The 21,110-nt window shown below is 51.8% G+C and overlaps 1 protein-coding gene across 5 annotated transcripts in view; it reads right to left on the bottom strand.

Annotated features, from left to right (window-relative positions):
* The window catches only part of RALGPS1 (Ral GEF with PH domain and SH3 binding motif 1), a 252,288-nt gene that overhangs the window by 38,487 nt on the left and 192,691 nt on the right, over window positions 1-21,110 (bottom strand). For all 5 annotated transcript variants that reach the window (XM_040631909.1, XM_008698750.2, XM_008698752.2 and 2 more), the window contains 3 exons: window positions 16,731-16,868; window positions 14,339-14,432; window positions 9,807-9,874 (listed from right to left, as the gene is read on the bottom strand). In XM_040631909.1, coding sequence (XP_040487843.1) covers window positions 9,807-9,874; window positions 14,339-14,432; window positions 16,731-16,868 — 300 coding nt within the window. The remainder of the gene's footprint in view (window positions 1-9,806; window positions 9,875-14,338; window positions 14,433-16,730; window positions 16,869-21,110) is intronic.

Here is a 21,110-nt window from a genome sequence, read left to right as displayed (position 1 = left end):
TTTTCATTACATTTCTCTCAAGAAACCAACAAGCTGCCCAACAGACCACTCATTGATTGGAAGAGAAAAGAGCACAAGGCCTTCTAATAACGGCTTTGCAGTGGGTGGGAGGCAGGATGATGAATGGTCCTAAGAACTCAGGATCCAGAGGCAGACAGATGTGGGCTCCAGTGTTATCTGCCACGTGCAGGCTGAGTGACCTTGGGCAAGTCACCTGGCACCTCTGAGCCTCATTCTACATCTGCAAAACAGGAACAGCGGCCCGAGCCAGCAGCCTCCCTTCGAGGAGGAAATGACACAGCATCCCTCCCTCCTTCCTGCAGCAAATGTTTCCTGACCCCAAGCCAGCTCTGAGCCAGGTGCTGGCCAGCCACACTGGATCACAGAGCTGATGTTTTGCTTTCATGGGGTTTACAGTCAAGTGGGGGAGAAAGACAAGTATGCAGATAAATAAACCCGGGAGGGACACATGCTTTGATAGGAGGAAAGAAGTAATAGATACAATAAGAGCAATAACTGCACCAACAGGATACATGGTTTGACTGGAAGAAGAAAGAACAGATATGATAGCAGCAATAACTCCACCAACAGTACGACTACCATGCCAGTAATGACGGTGGTGATGGTAACAGCGGGCCTTCTCCGCACATCTACAGATGCCAGGAACTGTGCTGAAGGCTTTACACAGGTGCAATCACACTGCGTCCCAGGCACGGTTGTCGTCTCGATGCTACGATGTGGGACCCGAGGTCAGAGGGTTAAGGAGCTCGCCAGGGCAAGCAGCTGGTGGGCATCGGAGATATGAGCAGTATACCTGAGAACACGGGAAGGTCGGAGAGGAGCCGGAGGGTCTGACATCCAGGCTGGCCCAAGAGTTCCAGCCGATGCAGGGGCGTACCCAGAAGGAGCAGAAGAGCAAAAAGCCCGAGATGGCAGACAACAGGAACTACTAGAGAAACTGCAGGGAGACGCCTGGCAGAAGAGCTGAGGGCAGGGGCTGTGTGTGTGGTGGTGATGCGGGGGGGACGACCAGAGCTGCAGGGCCATGTAGGGAGCCTGGAGTTTAATGCGGGAAGGTGTAGAGATTTTTAGGAGGAGTGGTGATGTGCTCGATTCATACTCTAGAAAGCTCACTCTGGCTAAAAAAAGCACATGGATGGGGCCAAAATGACAGGCCAGGAAGGAGAAATGAGGACGAGAGGTGTCTAGGAGGTGTGGTGGGAGGGGGGCTCAGGACAGCCTCAGTGGAGGCTGGTTCCGTTCACTTAGGAAGCAGGCTTGGGGGGCTGGTGAGAAGTTCAGATTGGGACTGGTGTCTGGAGGCCACTGCGTGCGGTGTTCAGGAGGCAGATGGCCCTGAGGACAGATGCATCCAGACAGGGGTGTGTGGAGCCCTGGGAGAGGGCAAAAGCATTCAGAGTTGTAAACTCAGTGAGAAGAGGGAAGGCCTGGGACAGAAGCAGCATTTGCGGGATGAGAAGAAGAGATAGGCTAAAAAGGAACTTGTGTAGAATCAGGGTCAACAGAACAAATATTTGAGAAAATTGTCATTTTAGATGCATGAGGAGAATGACCTTGGGCTTCACTTGTAATTCTAATGGAAGGCCTCAGAAGCGATGCACTGTTTTCCTGGACAGCAGCCCCATCCTCAGCTGTCACTTCTTCCCCCCAGAGGCACCTTGTGCAGGCAGCACCCATCTTTGGGGCTGGAACACATAGCAATGGTCTCCTTCCCCAGGGTCCGAGTCTCTAGGGAGAGCAATCTGGAGGGGCCTAGCCTGCCACCTGAGTCGGCTGGCCAGTGCCAGGAGCCAGCGTCCTCCTCTGCCCACCCACGGCGACCACAGCAGACAAGCCTGAAACGCTCCAGAAACGACCTTCTGCTCAACTAGATGCTTCTCTCAGAAGAAGGGAGAAATGGAGGCAAGAACTGTTGACCTTCCCCCTTTGCCAGGGGTGAAATTAGCGATGGTAGGGCTTCCACTGAGATGTAGGCCCAGTGCTGCCAGCACACACGTCCTGAGTTCTGAGAGGGCGGTGACCCCCGTCCTCGGGGCCAGGCACTCCGGTCCCTTGCTCTCCAGTGGCTTGCACTTGCCTTCAGGGGCCCATCCACTTGTAACTAAGGAATGAGATGGGATTTCCTGTTGACCAGAGTCTCCCACCAGCACCAGCTCAGGGAGGCGGGGGCTGTCCAGGCCCGAGTGCACCAAACAAACGGCCGGGCCAGGCATAGGGTTCTGGCTACAGAGGGGCGGGCTCTGCAGAGGACGATGGGGAGCCTCATTCCCACGGGTTTCCAGCAGCATCCCCGTCCCTGCCCTGGGTCGGCACTGCCCGATTGAAGCAGTCTGGCAGCCGGCGGCCGCTCGCAGGCTACTTTCCAAGTCTTGCACACTGGAAATTAATGGGAGGCAGCTGTGGTGAGGGGACTCGGAGTCACAAGACTCGAGTTCCAGTCCAGCCTCTGCCTGGGCTGCCGGGAGCTCGGCATCCAGTCTCCTCGGCCTCCTGAGCCTCTCTGCGTTGTAGAAGGGGAGTGACCATGGCTGGATCTGAGGCTGCAGACAGCGTCACCGGGGCACATGGCGCACGGGGCGAAGGGGGTTCTGTGTCTCCTGGATTCTTTACTGTGTGTTCTTTGAGCCCTGTTCCCAGAGCGGGGCCCTCCCTGGGGCTGCCCTCTGGCACTCAGGGACTTGCGGCCCTGTGCAGAGAAAGCCCTTTCAGGCCGGGTTTCATGGGCGAGCCTGGGAGCCGGTCACTGTTACATTCACACACATTCTTTGTTTCTCATCCATGCAGCTCTCACGGGTCCTCGCCGTGAGCCAAGATCTGGCTCACACATCATTCAGAATGCCCCGGTTCATTTCTTTCTGAGAAATGGCATCCGATCGCCCTTCAATAGTGGTGAGGCCCAGACGCTTTCTCCCTAGAGTCAGAGCAAGCAAGGCTGGGGAAGCCGCTGGTGCCATGTGTGGAGCTGGGCCACAGTGGGGCAGCAGAGTGGGACAGAAGAGGGGTGGCGTCTCTGTTCCTCTGCTTGACCTTGATGGAGCAGGCTACTAAGAAGAGAGATGAGGAGCAGAGCAGATGTGAACTTCCAGAGCGAAGAGGCAGACACTGGCTTATCGGCTCTCGAGCGCCTCACCTGGGCCCCTTAACCCATTCTGAGAGTCTAGAAAAGCTAATGGAGGAGCCTATGGAAGGGGGAGTGCCCACCCCCGCCCACAGAGTGTTCTCTTCTTCTGCTCACTACTCTACAGTAGAGAGGGAGGTCTCTACAGGCCACTTAGGGAGCCTGAAGCATGTCCCCAGCAGTTGGGAGACCCAGGGGACTCCTAGTGTCTTACTCAGGCATGGGAGCCCACACGGCCCCAGCCAGAGGACAGTGGCGGCCACACCAGGGTTAGCTGCATTCGCAGGTCTGTCAGGACAAGGAAGGGTGTGGCCTCCCACCGACCACAGTGGCCCCTTGAGAGGAGAGCTGGCATGGAGTTAAGGGCTTGCAGAGATGCAAGCAGCTGGCCGGGGGCACAGACTCTGTGAAGGAGCTGCAGTGGTTCCAGAATGGACTGACACATGCCCTGGTCAAGGAACCTGTGGGATCTCTGAAAAACCCATGAAACTGCTCATGTGAGGAAGCATCAGTACAACAATTGTCACCTGGAGGGTTCCAAGACAGCAGAACCCACTGCTAAGACTATGTCCTTTGCTCCAAGCCCCAAGGTTAGCAAGCCAACTGAGACAGAGAAAGTCCTGGTGGGGAGAAGGGCCAAGTACCCCCAACCCTGACCATGAGAGATCACGCCCCAAGCCCCCCAGCCAGGGGGAGTGAAAAAGATTTAATGCCAAATCAGGTTTGGAGTTGTGATTCTTACACAGAAGCGGCCTTCTAAGAACCAAGGAGGGACAGTGTATGACTCAAAAGTGTCTCTAGGAAAGGCCTGGATGTGCCAAGGTTGTCATCCAGGGCAGCGATGACTGCATAGACACTGTACTTCCTATTACTGTACTGCATAGACACAAAGGGCAATGGGGCAGAGCCCAGGGTGCTCTAGGACCCTCAAGTGCATCCTGCTCGTTCCACGCACTGGATAAGGGCAACCAGTCCAGACCCTTGGGCTTAGCAGCTGGCTCTGCTCCTTCCTCCATACGAGAGATGAGGGGGCCAGCGCCGCAGTACCTTCCCCTACAGAACGAGGCTATCGGCCCTCACCTCACAGGGTAGGTGTGAGGGTCCTGAGTGAACACACAGGAAGCACTTACGACAGTGCCTGGCGTCGAGTACGAGCTCAATGCCTGCCGGCGGCCGCCACCCCTGCCACCGCCACCACCACCACCATCTCTGAGCCTCTGTTTCCCTACTCGGAACCAGCTGGTGGTGGTTTTAACACGTCCACAAATTCTCAACACTGCCCCTGTTGAGTGGTCGGGTCTGAGTCCCCTCTCCTTGGAACTGGGAGAGCCTATGTGACTGCCTTGACCAACGGAGTGTGGCAAAAGCAAGGTCACGTGACTTCTGAGGGGGTCACACAGATGCGGTGACGCAGCTTCCACCCTGCTCTTGGGACCTCTGCTCTGGGGGAACACTGCCATGTAGGAGCCGACAACTCTGAGGCTGCCATACGGTAAGGAAACCCAGGCCACGTGGGAGGCCACGCGTACATATGTGTTCAGCCCCCAGCTGTGGCCCCGTCAACAGCCAGTGCCACGTGCATCCAGATGATTCTAGCCCCTAGCCACTGAGTCCCTCTCAACCTTCGAGTCCTTCTGGCTAAGGCCCCAGATACTGTGAAGCAGAGACAAGCCATCCTGGCTGTATCCTGTCCGATCTCCTGACCCACAGAGCCTGTGCCTATAACAGAATGGTGGTTCTGAGCCACTAGGTTCCAGGGTGGCTGGTTGTGCAGCTGTGGTACCCAGTGCAGCTGCTGAGTAGTGAGCTGGACTTGAGGGAAGGGCCCTCCAGCTCCCTGTCCCCTACTCTGACAGCTGTGTCATGCTGTTCCTCCATCAGGACAGCATTGGAGTCTGCCCCGTACGGGCCATGAGCCAGCAATCCTGAGTGGTGGGCATGTGCCAGGTGCTGGGCTGAGAGCTTTCCCGGCACAGTCTCAGCCCTGGGAAGTAAGCCTATGTGAAGTATTTATTCCATGGCCGTGTCACCGATGAGAACACCGAGGCTCGGACGGAGTAAGCCATGGCCCAAGGTCCCACAGCTGGTAAGTGCTGGAGCCACGCCGTGAACTCAGGTCTGCCTGACTCCAAAGCAGGGCTTTTCCCCAAGAGGCAGTAAAACAAGGAAGACACAGAGGTGTGTGGAGAGCAGGTCTGAAGGTACGAGCACAGAAACCCGAGGCCCATGCTGAGATTTTCCATGGCCTTGCTTTGCTGCCAAGGACTCTTTAGAGAAAACCTGTCAGTTGGTTCAGCCACGTGGAGGCGGGGCTCACAGAATCTGGAAATGTCTTCATCGGTTCCAAGGCACACACAAACACCACTTGCCCTCTCTGGGGGTCAACGTTCTTTATGATTTTTGCTCTCCAGGAAAATATTAGTTCATTTATATAAATGAAACATTACATATGGGGGGGGCGGGGACTGAAAACGTGGCATTCCTGGCCCTCTCTCTTCCACAGCCCAGAAACTGAGAAGGTTTCTCCATTTCCGTTCTCACAGTCTATTTGTTGGTGCAGAGCTGCCAGCACGGCCACTCCCCAGGGTGGAGAGCGGGCAGCTCTCTGTGGGGCGCAGGGGCCATCACAGACACGAAGGGCATAGCCTCAGCCTGGGACCACACTGACGTGAACCAAAGCCTCTGAGAGACCCAAGTCCCGGCTGCTCCCAGTGCTGGGTCAGCAGGTCTCAGCACCTGAGGCGGGCGAGCTGGTGAGAGAAGTGGGCACGGCCCCACGGAAGGGTCAGGGAGCCCACCAACCATTTTGGTCTTACGCTGGCCTCCTCTGGCTCCTTCCTGTGCCACATCTCCTTGTCCCCTCACGGCTCTTGCTGCCTGTTTCCCTGCTAAAGCCCAAGCTCCATGCGGGCAGGTGCCTTGTTCCACTGGGTACCCGGCTCATCGCAAGGGCCCGTCACAGTAGGCCCTTGATCTGGATGTCCTGAGTGCGCGAACCAACGAAGGCATCTCGGGTCCTCTCCTTGGCAGGTGTGTGGGTGGGTGCCTGACTGCTGGAAAGGGAGCCTGGAGCCGTAGCTGAAACCCCCATCCCAATTTGCTGAGGGAGGCTGCGTTCCTCCCATTCCTGGGACTGCAAGAGGCACATTCCTGTCCCTGGGCCGGTCGGGCTCCTGCCACGCAGCCTGGTCTGATTGCCAGATGGTGAAAGGCCTCGTGGGAGCTGCCCCTCTGGTCCTGCCCTCCGCAGGACCCCTCGGCTGTCCCAGGCTGCAGCAGCACCCGCCTCTCTGTCCTCGGAGAGGCTTCGAGGCTGCGGGTGGGAAGCCAGGACCACTGAGCGCGTCGGAAGCCTTCCAGACACTCCCAGGCCCTCTGGTGATCAATGAAAACCTTAACATCCTGCTTCCAGGGCTGGAGCCAGGGCTTTGGAAAACTGGTTGAAAACACTCCTGTGAGCCGGGCTCACACCACTGTGTGAAAAGTGCCGCATCAGCACTTCCCCAGAAGGGAGTGTGGAGTCAGCAGTCGGCAGCCCTGGAGCTGCCTCCCAGAGCCCAGAGCCTGAAGGGTCCGGCCAGGAGCTCAGAGGCCGGGCTGAAGAGGCGAGGACAGGCGAGCACGGCGATTTCCCCAGGGCCCCTGTGTGCCAGGCTCTGGGGACGCCAGATGGGGTCCTTACGTTGGGGGGCCTTCAGTGTGTGTGTGGGGAGGCAGACATGGGACAAATCTGCACAGATAAGACTTGAATCCCCACGGCGGGGGGCGGGGGGCGGGAAGAGCCGTGGAGAAGTACAGACCGGCTCTGCAAGAGTGGAGAACGCTGGGTTGGCAGAGTTTCTGTAAAAAGCCAGATGGTGAATATTTTAGGCTTTGGAGGCCATAGGGTCTTTGTCCCAACCTCTCAACTCTGCCACTGGCACGGAAAGCAGACACAGACAATATGTCAACGGATGGGTGTGGTGTGCTCCAGTACAAAACCGGGGCTGGGCTGGATCTGGGCCATCGTTTGCCAACCCTGGTGTAACAGGGGCCTGACCTGGGCCAGGAGGGTGGGGGTCCAGTGGGAGGAAAGCACCCCTGAGGCAGCAATGCTTCATGAAAAGCTGAAGGCTGATTCAGTGACACAGGCACAATCCTCATAGTGATGACAATCACATCATCCTAGTGAAGTTACACTTGATGAGAAAGTTCTGTGTGTCAGGCACTGGACTGTTTCACACACGTGGTCTCAATAAATCCCCACAACAACCATGGGAGGGAGGCATTATGATGCCCACTTTACAGATGGAGAAACTGAGACTTGGCGGGTACGCCGACTCTTCTGTTTGCCCCCTCAGAAGTCGAGTCCTCCTCGGCTCAGCAATCTCTGGAATTGGTGACCTTTTCTTTCCCAGGTCCCTCAGCCTAGAGGTGCTGGTGCCTCACCATTCTTTACATAATTCCCATTTCAGTTTCATTTAAGTCTCTTCGTGTGAGCCAGGGTGTGGTGGGGGGAGCAATTCTCTTTCTTGACAGGATTCTGACTGATGCTGGCAGTTGGTTAATTTGCTGGGTTTTGGCCTCACATAGCTAATAAATGACAGAGCCGATGGAGGGGACGGTGGCTAAAACAGCAAAGTCTGTTGGACCCTGGGGAGGCTGGGCCAGGGGCTGGGTCCTGGCTCCCAGGCCCTGGTTTCCATCATAGGCAGGGGTCAAGTCAGTATAGCTCCTCCTTTCCTGCCCGGGGCTCAGTGAGAAGGTCAGTTCTTGAGGCCCCCAATTAGCAGTGTTAGTTTCTGAGCCTGGGTCCTGGTCCACAACCTCCGGCCTGGCAGGAGGAGTGGTGGTGCTCAGTGGAGAACTGGGCTGGGGGCAGAGGTGGGGCCCTGGTCTCTTCTTCAGGGAGAAGGTAGTGAGGCAGGTGCTGGTCAAGTGAAGGGACGATCTGGGCCAGATTGATGCCTAGGGGAAGGGGAGGCCTCTGCTGTCATCTGACCTGATAATAAGCAGCCTGCGAGCTTGCCGAATGGCTGAGACTCGGGAGCTGAGGCTGGCAGATGAGGCTGCCAGGGCTGCAGGTGGGTGTGAAGGGCCCTGGGGAGCAGAAGGCTTTCTGAGGCTCAGGGATGAGGCTCCAGCAATAAGACCCGTCTTGTGCTCCAGGCTAGTGTGCACCAAAGGCCCACCTGGAGCCTCAGACTGGTCCTTCCTTCCTTTCACCCACTCATCCATGAACCCGGGGAGGCTCGAGCACCCATACAGCACGAGCATTATGCCAGGTGCTGGAGACTCATCCAGCGGGATGAGTCTAACAGGAACTAAGTGAGGCCCAGTGACCAGACAAAGAGAAAAATTACAAATGGGGGTGTCATCAAGAAACAAAGAGCTGAAATAAAGTCTCTCTGAGTTTAGAACGATGAGCAAGAGCCAACCACGGAAACACGAGGGGAAGGCATTTAAGGCATGTGCAAGGGGCCTGGCTGGGGAACTTTCCAGAGGCCTTGCTTCTCTCAGGCAGAGATGAGGCCCGAGTTTGGCCTGTGGATGGAGAGAGTCGCTAGACAGAGGCAGAGCTGGCCCCTCAAGGAAAGGCTAAGACGTTCCCTCTGCCATCTCTCTTCCTGTACTGTGCCTCGCCCCCCTCACGGCTCTGCCGCCTGCCTCCCTGCTAAAGCCTAAGCTCCATGCGGGCAGGTCTTCGCCTCATTCCCCTTGGGTGCCTGGCTCACTGTAAGTGCCTGGCTCACATCAGGCCCTCCCATCTCTCCCTGCTCAGTGGCTCCCGCATGCAGGGAGAGGGAAGTGGGGACGGGCCAAGCGCAGCAGGGGCAGAAGTAACGGAAGCCTGCAGCAGGAAGGGGCCCTAGGAGATGAATCCTCTGGCACTGTCCAGAGGGGAGAAAGCAAGCCTGACTGTGGGGACTTCTTGGCACACGGGGAAGGCCAGAGACTTGGTTTATCCTGTTAAGGCATGTTAACCAGATAAGGCGGCAGAGGCCTCTTACTCGGACTAATCTGAAGGAGATTCAAGGGCAGAATGCTTTTTGATTTGAGCCCACTCTGCTTCAGAATTTTGGCATTACCTCCTGAAGAAACAGTCTTGAGTGGCTAGTGTTTCCTACCATTCCTTCTACGGCCCTCAACAATTGCTTTAGAATCCTGCTGCTATTTCCTACATCCCTCGGATGGGAACCCTGTACCAAACCCCTTAATCACTAGGGACACTGTGTGTATGTCCCAAACATGTGAATAAAGCTGATGCTCCAGGAGGGTGAACCCTCCATGTCTGGAGGCACCAAGTCTCCACGCATTCCGTGCACCCCACCCCTCCAGGGCACATCAACCCGAGCCCAGGTATCCGGCCCAATGCTAAGGGCCCAGGTGACTCGGAGAAGAACCTAGGGTCTTCTCTACCCTGTGCATGTTCCCAACCTGAGGGTATGATCTGGCCTCTCTTGGGGCTGTCGGGTCCCAGGCTCTTTCAGGGAGCCCCAGCCCAGAGGTGACCCACAGGGGCCCCACGGGTTAGGGGCCCAGAAGGCTGGTGTACAAGGGCTGCTAGGATCGTGGAGTCTGCCAACCTGCAACTCAACTGTGCCCTTGATGCCACAGTCAGAGCCAGCCCCGGCAGCCATGCCTGGGCCATTAGTGGGTGTGTCCCCACTCGAGGTGGCTACAGTACCTGCGAGATCTTCCTTGGAAGAGACCAGTCTCGGAGAGCTGCTTCCCGGTTCAATTCTGAGTGACAGTCTGGAAACAAAGATTTTCACGAGATCAGAGGGGCTCTGGTGTATCAGAGGGGGACTGATCACATGTGTGCTTGGAGTCGGGAGACAGGACTGCTGCTAAGGGCTAGAGTTTCGGAGCCCAGGAGCCCTTTGGGGTCTGCCCCAGATCTCAAGACAAGCCTGGGGACTAGGGATGTTTACTGTGCCATCTACCAGATGAGGAAACTGAGCAGCATAAAGATTACGTAGCTTCCCCAAATTCACAGGCTAGCAAGTGGCAGGGCAGGCAATCAACCCGGGACTGTCTGACCTGAAATCGGTGTATTTAATCATTATTCTGCATCCCTTTCTCGGATGCCCCAGAGAGGCACAAAGCAATGGACACGTTATGAGGACTGGCACCTCAACATTATCATCATCATCATCATCATTATTATTATTATTAGCACTGATTAAGAACCTCGGGGTGAAAATGATGGAGTGAAGCCAGATGCCAGACTCCCCTTCTCCCAACAAAACCAACAAATAATTATAAAGGCTCAGGAGTAGAAGAACTTACTGGCTGCAACTCCTCAAGGAAAGGGGCATGAACTGAAGCCATGAACTTCAGAAACTTGCAGCCAAGGAAAGAAAAAGGATTGTGGAGTCACACCAAGAGGTGTGACACAGCAGGGCTCCTATCCTGCCCTCTGAGGCTTCTTGGTAGGTCTGAGTAGGAGTCCCTACCCTTCCCTCTTTGGAGTGGGACCACATGTTGGCAAGAAATGGATGAAACGGGTGGACGGCATGGTGGATACTCTGACAGAAATGAAGGTTCCCCTGAGGGGGTGATTTGAAACCTGAGGGTGCCCCTCTCTGGAATGGGATACAGCCCCCAACGAGGTGGAGGAAACCCTGATACAGGCCTTTTAACAGAGCCCGTGTGTCTAAAACACACTGCTTGCTCCCTGTCTCCTTGGAGTCTGAGCCCTGCATTCCCCCAGGCTACAGAAGAAGGGAAAGACAAAGCGCCCTGACCTCACAGCGCACAGGAGAAAAGCCAGCCCACCTCACAAGCACGGGAGCAGGGTCAGATGCTGCCTCCCTCCATTGGAGCCATAGACTAGCCAGATGGAGCTTCTCAAATGGGAGCAAGACAGAAAGAAATGGTACAGCAGCCTAGCAAACATCCTCTCAAATAAAAAAGGAAAGAGAAAGGAATAGAGCAGTGTGCAGATCGTTCAGCCCAGGAGGCAGCCCCAAGGGACACAAGAAATTCCCCCCAAGTGCTTTGAGCAGGAGAACAGCTTATTTGGAACATGGGTTGAATAAAGCAAGAACTGAAAAATGAGACGATGACACAAAGGAGTAAGATGGAAAGGGAGACTGGGGTCCTAGAGGACCAATTAAAGATCAGATGAATACCTAAGTAGAGACAGATCGTCCGAGTGTCTGGGAGGCCAAGACAGAGATTACAGCCACTAGGAAGAAGCTAGGGGACATGGAAGGCAGATAGTACCCAACATATGGATGCCTGGAACCCCTGAAAGAGGAAAGCCAAGAAATGAGACAGAAGAAGTCAAAGATAACCCGAAGAGTCCCTCCAAAATGAAGGGCATGCCACGTTGCAGGGAACTTTGGTACAGAACACACCACTCTGAGCCATTCCTCCTGTTGTGCCTTTGAACTCCAAGGAATCCTTCACCCACCAGGCAGATAAAGCAAGTCACTTACAAGAGGAAAGGATCTGAGTGGCTCAGACTTCTCTACAGCAGCATCTAGTGTCAGATGGCAACGGGAGCAGGGTCTGTAAGTGCCGCAGGAGAGGCACAGACGTGCACGGCCCCGTGAGGCGAGGCCCCGTCACACACGGACGTTTTCACGAGGGAAATCAGAGCATGCAGGACTTGTAAAAACCTGCCTCATGGGGAAATCCAGCTAAATAAGGGAGTCGTTAAAATAAAGACTCCAGGAATGGAAAAGCTGCGGAGGAACACAGGTGGTAAGAGTTCAATCTGTTTAGGAACACTAACCAGTAGGAGTTATGGTTCCCGAACATAATGCATACGTTATAAAAATAACGTATGGACTGTGTAGTAATCATAACACGGCTAACAAAAAATCGGAAGATGGTGAAGGGGGGGAGAAGGCAGGGGAGAGGGCTGACATTCTCATCTTTCATAACCAGTCAACTGACCCCGCGCACAGTGGAGACTTGGTTAAAACAGGACTCACGGACTCAAAGCTCTTCATGTTTTTCTTGACCTCTCTTGGTAATCTTAGAAGGCTCTTTTAGGAAATTATATCTCTTGTGCTGAAGAAATATTTATTTGAAGAGAAGCAATTCCTTACATTTTATTTCAGTTCCTTTTTCTGGTTAAATTAAAATACTTTCCATTAAAAATAGCAAGTGTAGCATGATCCGATTTTAATAAGTTCTATCATTTCATCCAACCATCTGTCCATCCTTCTCTGTGTCTCTATGCACTTCCTATGCATTAAAAATGTCCAAAATTATTTTCACTTAATGCTAAAGGCCATGCTTTCTAAGTGGTAGGAATTTGGGTAATTTTTCTTAAATAAGATAAAATGGACAAAGAGTTGAGAAAAACAAGCACTGTTTGGGTCCGTGGCACAGTGTCTCCCAAGCAGATGGGGGCGGGGTGTCAGAAATGTTCCATCATCAGGTAATAATGAAGCCACTGCGCCCTTTTGGGTGGGGGACAAGTCTTGGGACGTGAGTTGGGCCATGGAATGTGGGCTCCTCAGCAGAATCACAAGCCCTGCATGTCCTGTGTCCCTAAGAGCCAGGGCCTCCCTGGGGAGGGACCCCATCCACGGTCCAGGCCCTGGGGGAGAGAGTGCAGGCTTCTTCCCTTGCTTTGCCCACTTAGACCACAACAAAGGGCCTTTGTAAAATCCAGGCTGACTGGTTAGCAGTAAGCACAGGGGGTGTTCGATGTCCTTCAGAATGGAAGGAGTAATTACTCACGACCTGCAGCTTGTCCAAGGATTATCTCATGGTCAGAAGTATTTATAGACCATTTTTCTCCTTAAAGGATATTAGTGTTAATGAAAAACTGCTGTCTCTTTAATTGTACTACCGGCATATGAATGGAAAATATTATCCCAGAACCTAAGTGGGAATAATTTCACACTCTGGGGTACTCTTTTCAGGAAAAGCAAATGCTTTGTAAGTAAAATGAGCTTAATTTGCGGCAAGCATAATTTTAAGGGTAATCTCTGGCCTCCATCTGTTATTGTTACTATTATGTAATAGATCACAATTTCATATAATACTCTGCTCTAACAAAATATTATACAATAACAACTAAAGACATTATGTCTATGCTCCCTAAAATGGCTAATTATTAGAACCAGCCAGGGAGCTTTGAAAAAACACAAATTTCCAGGCTCCACCACAAACATATGGATGGTGATAAAGCTTCCCAGGTGACTCTGATTCACAGCTAGGGCAGAGAACGACTACTGTCGACACGGCCAGATGTGGAGCTGTTTCAACTGCCATCCCCAGGGTCCTAGTGAGCACATCAGGAGTGACCGGGGGTGTCTCTAGTGGCCACAGTTCCCTACCATTTTCAGTGATTTTGATGAAGACCAAGTAATCAAACTGGTCAAATTTTTGATACAAAGCTGGAGGAGATAAAATACATATATATATTGGATAATGGGATTCAAAGGAACATGACACCTGAAGCAGCCAATTAAGATGAGACTTGAAAGAATACATGTAAAGCTGACATTTAGGGTAAATGATCAGTTACAAGATGGCTGAGATCTGCCTTGATATTTCCAGTCAAATGAAAAGTACTGAGACTCTTAGTTGGCCTCAAGCTCAAAATGAGCCAAGAGAAAGTCCAATCAATGTGGCACAGAGGTGATCTGAAAAATCCTCCTTCTCCCTCTAAATACATAGAAATGCTGGATAAATTCCCAGGTGCCACAAATGAAGAGCCCACTGAAAGCCAGAGCGGGGTGAGTGGAAGATGAGGACAAAGGGCCCACAGGGGTCTTCGTGGGAACCGAGTCTACTCTGAAGGGCTGCGTGGGATGGAGATGGGGCGTCAGCCAGTGCCAGATGGCAAGAGTCCTGCAGAAAGCTGGGGCCACAGGGAGATGCCTCGTCCACGAAACAGGCTCTTGGAGAACTCTGTCAGCCTGGAGGCACGGCTACAGCACTGCCCTGCCACCCAGTGCTGTGGGGGGAGGGGGAGTCACATGTGATGACCCGGAACACAAAGCCTGTACCACGCAGAGCCGTGGAATCCGGTTCATGCTACCCATGCAATGTGGGAAAGCCAGGCCGAGAAGCTGACAGGACAATCTCCTCAGATGTACGGGGCCTGTGCGGCTGGGGCCAGAGGTCACATTACGTGCTTGCGCTAGTGTGTGCTGATTTACGGGTGCTGCTGCGGTGACCTTTTGCAAGCCCTGCAGATGGCAGCTCACTGGTCCCAAAGGGCCAGGCGAGAGAGCGGGCACTCACTTGTAGTTGTCATCTTCCACAAACTTCTGGAGCTCTTCGATGTAGCGTACGGACTTCAGGTACTTCTGCACATGGGGCAGGGTTGTGAGGTGATCTGCAAAACACGGACAGAACCCACAGGCTTCAGCGTCTCCCCGTCGTCCCCGAATGACAAGTGTAGGAATCACTGATGCAATCTGCCCTCAAGGAGTGCCCCCCCACCAGATGGCTGGGCCACAGACCACATACCCTGAAGTCACCACCATTCCTTAGCTGGGGAGAGAAAGGCCTCCAGAACAGACCAGAGCCGGGTGTCTGTGCCCTAAAACAGGTTTCCACTGGGGCAACTGGGCAAGCCTCCCACCCCCTGCATGACAAGAATGCGAGATGAATGAACAAACCCCATCCAGCCTGGTGCAGAGGTCCAACCCAGGTCCGAGCACAGCGTGAGAGTCTGGCCCATGGGCTGGAGTTACTCCATCCTGGGAAGAGTGGGAGGGGCCTAGATTCCTGCGTACCTGTTCTGTGCCAGGCTATGCACCAGATGGTTTCTAGAAGGCATCTGCTTTAACTGTGACACTGCCTCATTTGGGGGAAATAATATGCCTGTTACACAGAGAAAGAAACTATGGCAACTGGAAAAGATCACATCATTGAGAAGTGGCAGAGCCAGGTTTCGTCCTTGTCAACGGACAACTCTACCACATTGCACCCCACCTCTTTCCCAGATGCCCTCCACAGACTTTCACGGTCACTGCACTCCAAGGGGGTCGAAAAACCTCTATGGTCCTCTCTGCCATTCCTCAAGGGGTGGGACAGAACAAGTTGAGGGAAGAGGTGAAGACAGTAAAGGAGGCTGTGAAGAGGAGCTGAAAGGGGGTGGGGAGGGCCCCTCACTCTTGGGGACGTGCATCCAGGTGCTGCGAGGCACTCCTGATGGCTCTGCCCCTTAACTGCAAGATTTGGAACAGGTCATTCTGTTTCTCTAGATCCTCACTGTACTTGTTCTGGGGATAATGACACCTTCTTCACGAAGCTGATAACATCTGAGAAGATGCAGATGAATGAGGGTGACAGTTGTACGAGGATCTACTGAGCTCTAATGAAATGCTGGAATGTGCTAAGGGCTCTGCACACATTGTGTCCCCATTTCTACCAACGAGTAAAACTCACACTTAGAGAAGAGGAAGTGACTTTTCAGGAGGCAGAGCTGAGACTGGAGCCCGAGTCTGTCCGACCCCAAAGCCGTGTGTGTAATCACCCTGCAGGCCAGCGGGACAGCAAGTGCTGATGTACTTGTGAAGGGAAAGAGCCTGGGCAGGGGAGGACTGCACGGGAGTCTGGACCCCTCGCAGCTCCTCTGGTCAGGCCAGCTGATCTGGAAGTGCCCATGGAAGCGTTTGGGGTGGGAGGGATTTGCTTCTACAAGCCCACCCCACAGAACCCCACCCTGGCTTTCCTGTGGCCTTCCCAAATGGAGGCTGTTAGTTTTCTCACGCCCTGTGTACTGTAGGTGGGGTTGGTTTCCGTCCTGACCCCCTATGCTGCTTCCACACTTTTATACCTCCAGCCGCTGTGAAAACCCTGCTCCACAGAGGCACATTCCTTCAGCTCTGTCACCCATTCCCTTCTTCATTGCTGACTCCTCCCGGCTGGCACCCTGGTCATTCTTGCCCCTTCCTGGAGGACCGGAACACCTGGCTCACAGCTGCGTTCCACACCCCAGAGTCCACCGTCATCCTGGGTGAAATTAGCAACTGCATGGATGGCCCATCCAGCGTTCTGACTTCTCTCTTCCTCAACTTCATCTCTGACAACTGATCATACTTTGGATCCGGTCACGAGTAGCAGAGCCTAGCCAGTTTCTACCAAGTCAGCTCCCTTTTTCTTCTAGGCCCACAGCTAGACTACATGTCCTAGCCTCTCCAGCAGAAATGATGAGCACCATGTACAAATCTAGTCCATAAAACCTACTCTTGTATGATTCTCTGTCCTCCTGCATCTGCCGGATGGATGCTGTGTTCACTAGAGGACCCTGAGGCCATGGGACACGGCGGAGCCACAAAGTGAAGGAACCCGGGTTCCTGAATCTTCTTGGAGGACAGTTGCCCAGGGGCTGCCCACAAAGCTCTTCGTGGATGAATGCCCTGGGAGCCAGAAAGACCTGGCTCTGCATCCCCAGATGCGTGATGTCAGATAAGGAACTGAACTATTTTCAGCCTCAGTGTCCTTGTCTGTAACACAGAGATGGGAACAACTAGTTTTCACAGTCTTTGAGGATCAAGCCTGTGGGTAAAGGGTCCAGCACACGGTAGATGCTCAAGATATTAAAATGAAGAGCTTTTGTAGAGTTTGCTGAATCCAAATTTCAGTGATGTAAGATTTCACAGTTCCAGCAACCAGGGGTACTAACCGTAGCTGCAGGAAACTTGTAAATCAGCGATTATTCGGAGAATATTGTTCATCTGATTGGATCGTTGTTCGTTTTCCATGATGCTGCCTGAGGCAGGATATGCAGAGTCAATGTAGATTAAATCCAGAAGATAGATCCCTAAAATTAAAGAAGGTATTTAGTAATGGTGGGCACTCATCATGAATCAGAACAAACTAGCACAAAACAGCACTGCTGTGCTAGACGGTCTAAAGGGTGACTTACAGCAGGCCGAGGTACTACTCTGACCTCACTTCCAGTCGGGACTACTACTTCTCACATGGACTGCTCCACTGCAATCAAGCGTTCGAGTGACAGCCAAAATGAACGCTGGCCAGATTTTGGCATTTCTAGTTCATACACTCTCCAGCCACAAGAATTTTGTCCTATAACCCAACTGGAAAGTAACAGGCCATGAAAGGGACAGATACCTGTATTTTTCACGAACCGATGGCGTTGGATAGATCTAAAGTGTCAGATCCAGGACAACGCCCATTTGGACTGAATTCGGTTTTTTATTTGTTTACTTAGCTATGTGTCTATTTTTCTATCTACATGCACACCCCAAAATCATAAATTAACTAAGAGAAAAAAGAAGAAATAAAAAAAGCAACAGTCCTTGGTACAAAGAACTAAGGCTGGATAGAGAATTTTCTTGAGGGTACTTAGTAAGAAAGTAACGTGTGATATGAAAACATGGCTACAGTAGGCCAGTGTGAGCCTCAGCACAGCCTCCTGGCATCACCCCAGCTGGGATTCGGCCAGCGATGGGAGAGGAGGACTGGCTGTACAGCACGATCCACACCCCAGGCTCTCTGGAGGCGTGCGTGGACAACGGATGGGATGTCGTCCCAGCAGCCCGCCATAAGCACTGCCACTACACCTACGATCCTGGTGGGCTGAGCAGGAGAAGGAATATAAAGCAGAATTCCAGACAGAAAACACTGGACAAGCGAAAGAGGAGGACAGATATTAAATACGAAAAGCACAGTTGACTGAGAAGATCTAATGACTGCAAATTTCTATGCACAAAGCAACACTGCATCAAAATATATAAAGCAAAAAACTGCTGGAAATGAAGTGAGTTCAACAAAGCCACAATCATAGAAGGAACCTTTGGCATGTCTCTTCCAGAATGTGTGTGTGTGTGTGTGTGTGTGTGTGCGTGTGTGTGCAGATGTGCACGCTCACATGCATGTCACTGTGTGCACGTGTGTAGACCTACAAAAATACACACGCATATGCAGATATATGTACATATCTGTGCATATATGAATATTGAGTAATGAAGTTAACAAGATTGGTGTTATATAAATGAAAGTATCATTCTTTTCAAATACCCATGGAATACTTACAAAAATTGGTTATATATTAGACTATAAAGAAATGCTCAGTAAGTTCCAAAAAGTAAATGCTGTATTACCCACATTCTTTGACCTTACCACATTACATCTAGGATTTAACAATAAATATAGAAAGAATTCTAACTGATTAGAAAACATACACACACACACACTCATAAGCCACTCTCAGGTCAAAGAAAAAGCAAAAAATACAAAACAAAAAACTATTTGAACGTAATGTCAGTAAGAACACTATATGTCAAAATGTATGAGATTTGACCAAAGTGGTACTCAGAGGAAAATTTATAGCCTTACAAGTTTACTATTAAATAACTACTAAGAATTATGACAAATCTAGTTAACTAGGTATTTAATATAAAAATTGTGGGGTTTTTTGCATGGATGGACAAGCACTGCACTGACTCGTACGTGCATTATCTTATTAATCCTTACAACAACCCATTTTGTAGAGGAGGAAAAGGAAATGCAGAGGGGATGCATCACTTTCTCCAGGCCACACAGCTGGTAAATGATGGAGGTGGGAGTCGAACCCAAGCCTGCTTCCCCAGAGCACAAACTTCCTGCCATCACAGTGGACCGCTGGTGCTGGATACCATGAGTCATTCGTCTGCTTTAAAAATAGCTACACATTGTTACGGGAAACCATTAAATCACAGAAACATATGCTAGCACTTCTAACTGGAGCCATTTCTACTTCCTTTCTTTCTAGTGTCACCATGTTTCCAAAATTTAAATAATTAGAAATAATTTCCCTTGTATGGAAGCTCCAAGTTGGGTAGGTTGAAATCCACAGATGGATTCTCTCTTTGGATCTTGTTTTTCCTCTCCCTCCTTAAAAACGTAGTCTAGTTACTTCCCCAAGGATTCAGCAGAGGCAATCCTGAAAATCCCATTACTGCTTCAACCACAACAAAAAGTATCCTCTGGTGCTGAGCATGAGGTGACGGGCGAGGGGACACGTGGCACCCCTGTTCTAGCTGCAAACTCTGTGCAGCCTTGAACCCAGCTGACTGAGTGGCAGAATGAAGGCTCAGCCAGAAGCAGAGATGCTGGGGAGCAGGTAAAGGGGGGGGGAGAACAGAGGCTTCCGGAAGCTCCACACCAGCTGGGAACGTACCTCTTAACCCATGTGACCCTGCCATCAACCCCTGAGGGTGGAGGAAAAAATGAAAGCTCAGAGAGATTAAGAAACCCGTCTAAGCCTCACAGTGAGTGGGTGGGATTGGAGCCCAGGTCTGTCTGGCTCCAGAGCCTGTGTTCCGACCCACTCACTAGCCCTCAGAAACACATGGGGAATCAGCTTTTCTCAAATAACACCCTCAGCATGGAAGGCTTGCTCTGTGCTGCCCTGCGAGGGCTGAAGCTACCCTCTGCTTCTTCTCAGGTCCTTGGTTATGCAAAGGGAGGCCAGGAGATGCTCTCCTTCTAAAGGATGGCACACCATTTCTAGCTCCTGGTGCCCGCTTGCACCCCGGGGGGCACAGGGAACTCACTACTCCATCAGAGCTAATTCCCCCTCCACAAAAGGCTCCAACACCTGTCTACCCCCCCAGGACCTGAGAGTACAGGCCAACACTGTGACACACTGAGGATTGGGGGGGTCTCCCCCAAAAGGCCTGTCCCCAGCAACCTGGGCAGACATTGCGCCTTGGCAATGCCTGGACAGAAAATCCATCTAAACATCCTTTCAGTCCCCAAACAAAAACTGCCCCAAAGGCAGCAAATCTTTTACAGTTAATACTGTGCAAATCCAGGGAAATCTTTTCAGCATCGTTATTAGCCCATAACTGGAAATATTTAAAAGCCTAAACCGTAATGAAATCATAAGCAGAGTCACCTCCCACTTGTCCTGTGCCAGCGCCGTGCTAAGGCCCCACGTACAGTTAGCACTCCCCACAAGTGCAATCCGATACTTATTTGTATCATTCATGTATTTAACGTCTGATTCCCCCATCAGACTTAAAACTCATCAGAGCGGGAAGTGGGTCTTGCTCCAGAGCTCAATCCCCAGCAGCTGGAAGAGAGCACGCAGGAGCTGCTTGGTAAACATTAGCTGAATGAAGGAGGGCATGAATAAAGGCAGATTTTATGTAAGCCACACAATAACCTTCCCAAGTACACCACTACCCTCATTTTGTAGCTGAAGATAGAGACACCGAGAGTCAAGTGACAACAATAGTAAAATAAAGAAATAATATTTTTATAAATGTATTTAAAATTCAGTACTTATTTTGTCTTTTTTTAATTACTTTTTTTATTTGAAGTGTAGTGGACACACAATGTTGCATTAGTTTCAGGTGTACAACACAGTGACTCACAAGTTTATACATTACGCTCTGCCCACAAGCGAGGCTGCCGTCCGTCAGCACACAGTGCTATTACTATGTCATTGACTATGTTCCTCATGCTCCGCCTTTTATTCCCGTGACTTATTCATTCCATAACTGGGCGCTTGTATCTCCCACCCCCTTCACCCTAAAATTTAATATTTGAAAAAATTAATTTAATACTTAAATAAATAATAATAACAAAACCGAGCACTTACTACGAGCCGGGTCCTACGCTAAGAGCTTCGCCCAGATTATGGGATCATAACAATAACACAGCTGCCAGAGAGGTTTTATCTCCATTTTTACAGAAGAAGAAACTGAAGCTGAGAGAGCTGCTTCACCTATCTGAGGCCACACAGCTGGGAAATGGCTGAGGCAGGATTTGAACATAGGTTTGTCCTGCCATATTGTCAGGACTTCGTTTACCCCAGTCAGATCTTCTGGTGGCCAGCAGCCAGTGAGGCAAGATGACGGCAGAGCTGGACCCGGAGGTACCCAGGCTATGGTTCTCCCTGCCTACTTTCCCCTGTGGGGTCAACACTCTCCAAGAAGGCTCACAACTATGTTGCTGCTACCTCTCCCGGCTACATCTTCCATCTCCTCCCCACCGCCTCCCTGGCACTCATCATGGCGTATCTATCCCAGGTCCCATCGTCACTGGGCCCACT

Source organism: Ursus maritimus, unplaced genomic scaffold, assembly GCF_017311325.1.
Source record: "Ursus maritimus isolate PB19 unplaced genomic scaffold, ASM1731132v1 scaffold_17, whole genome shotgun sequence".
Classification (NCBI taxonomy): Eukaryota; Metazoa; Chordata; class Mammalia; order Carnivora; family Ursidae; genus Ursus; species Ursus maritimus.
Note: the sequence above shows the minus strand (reverse complement) of the source record. Positions and strands in the feature narration are given on the sequence as shown.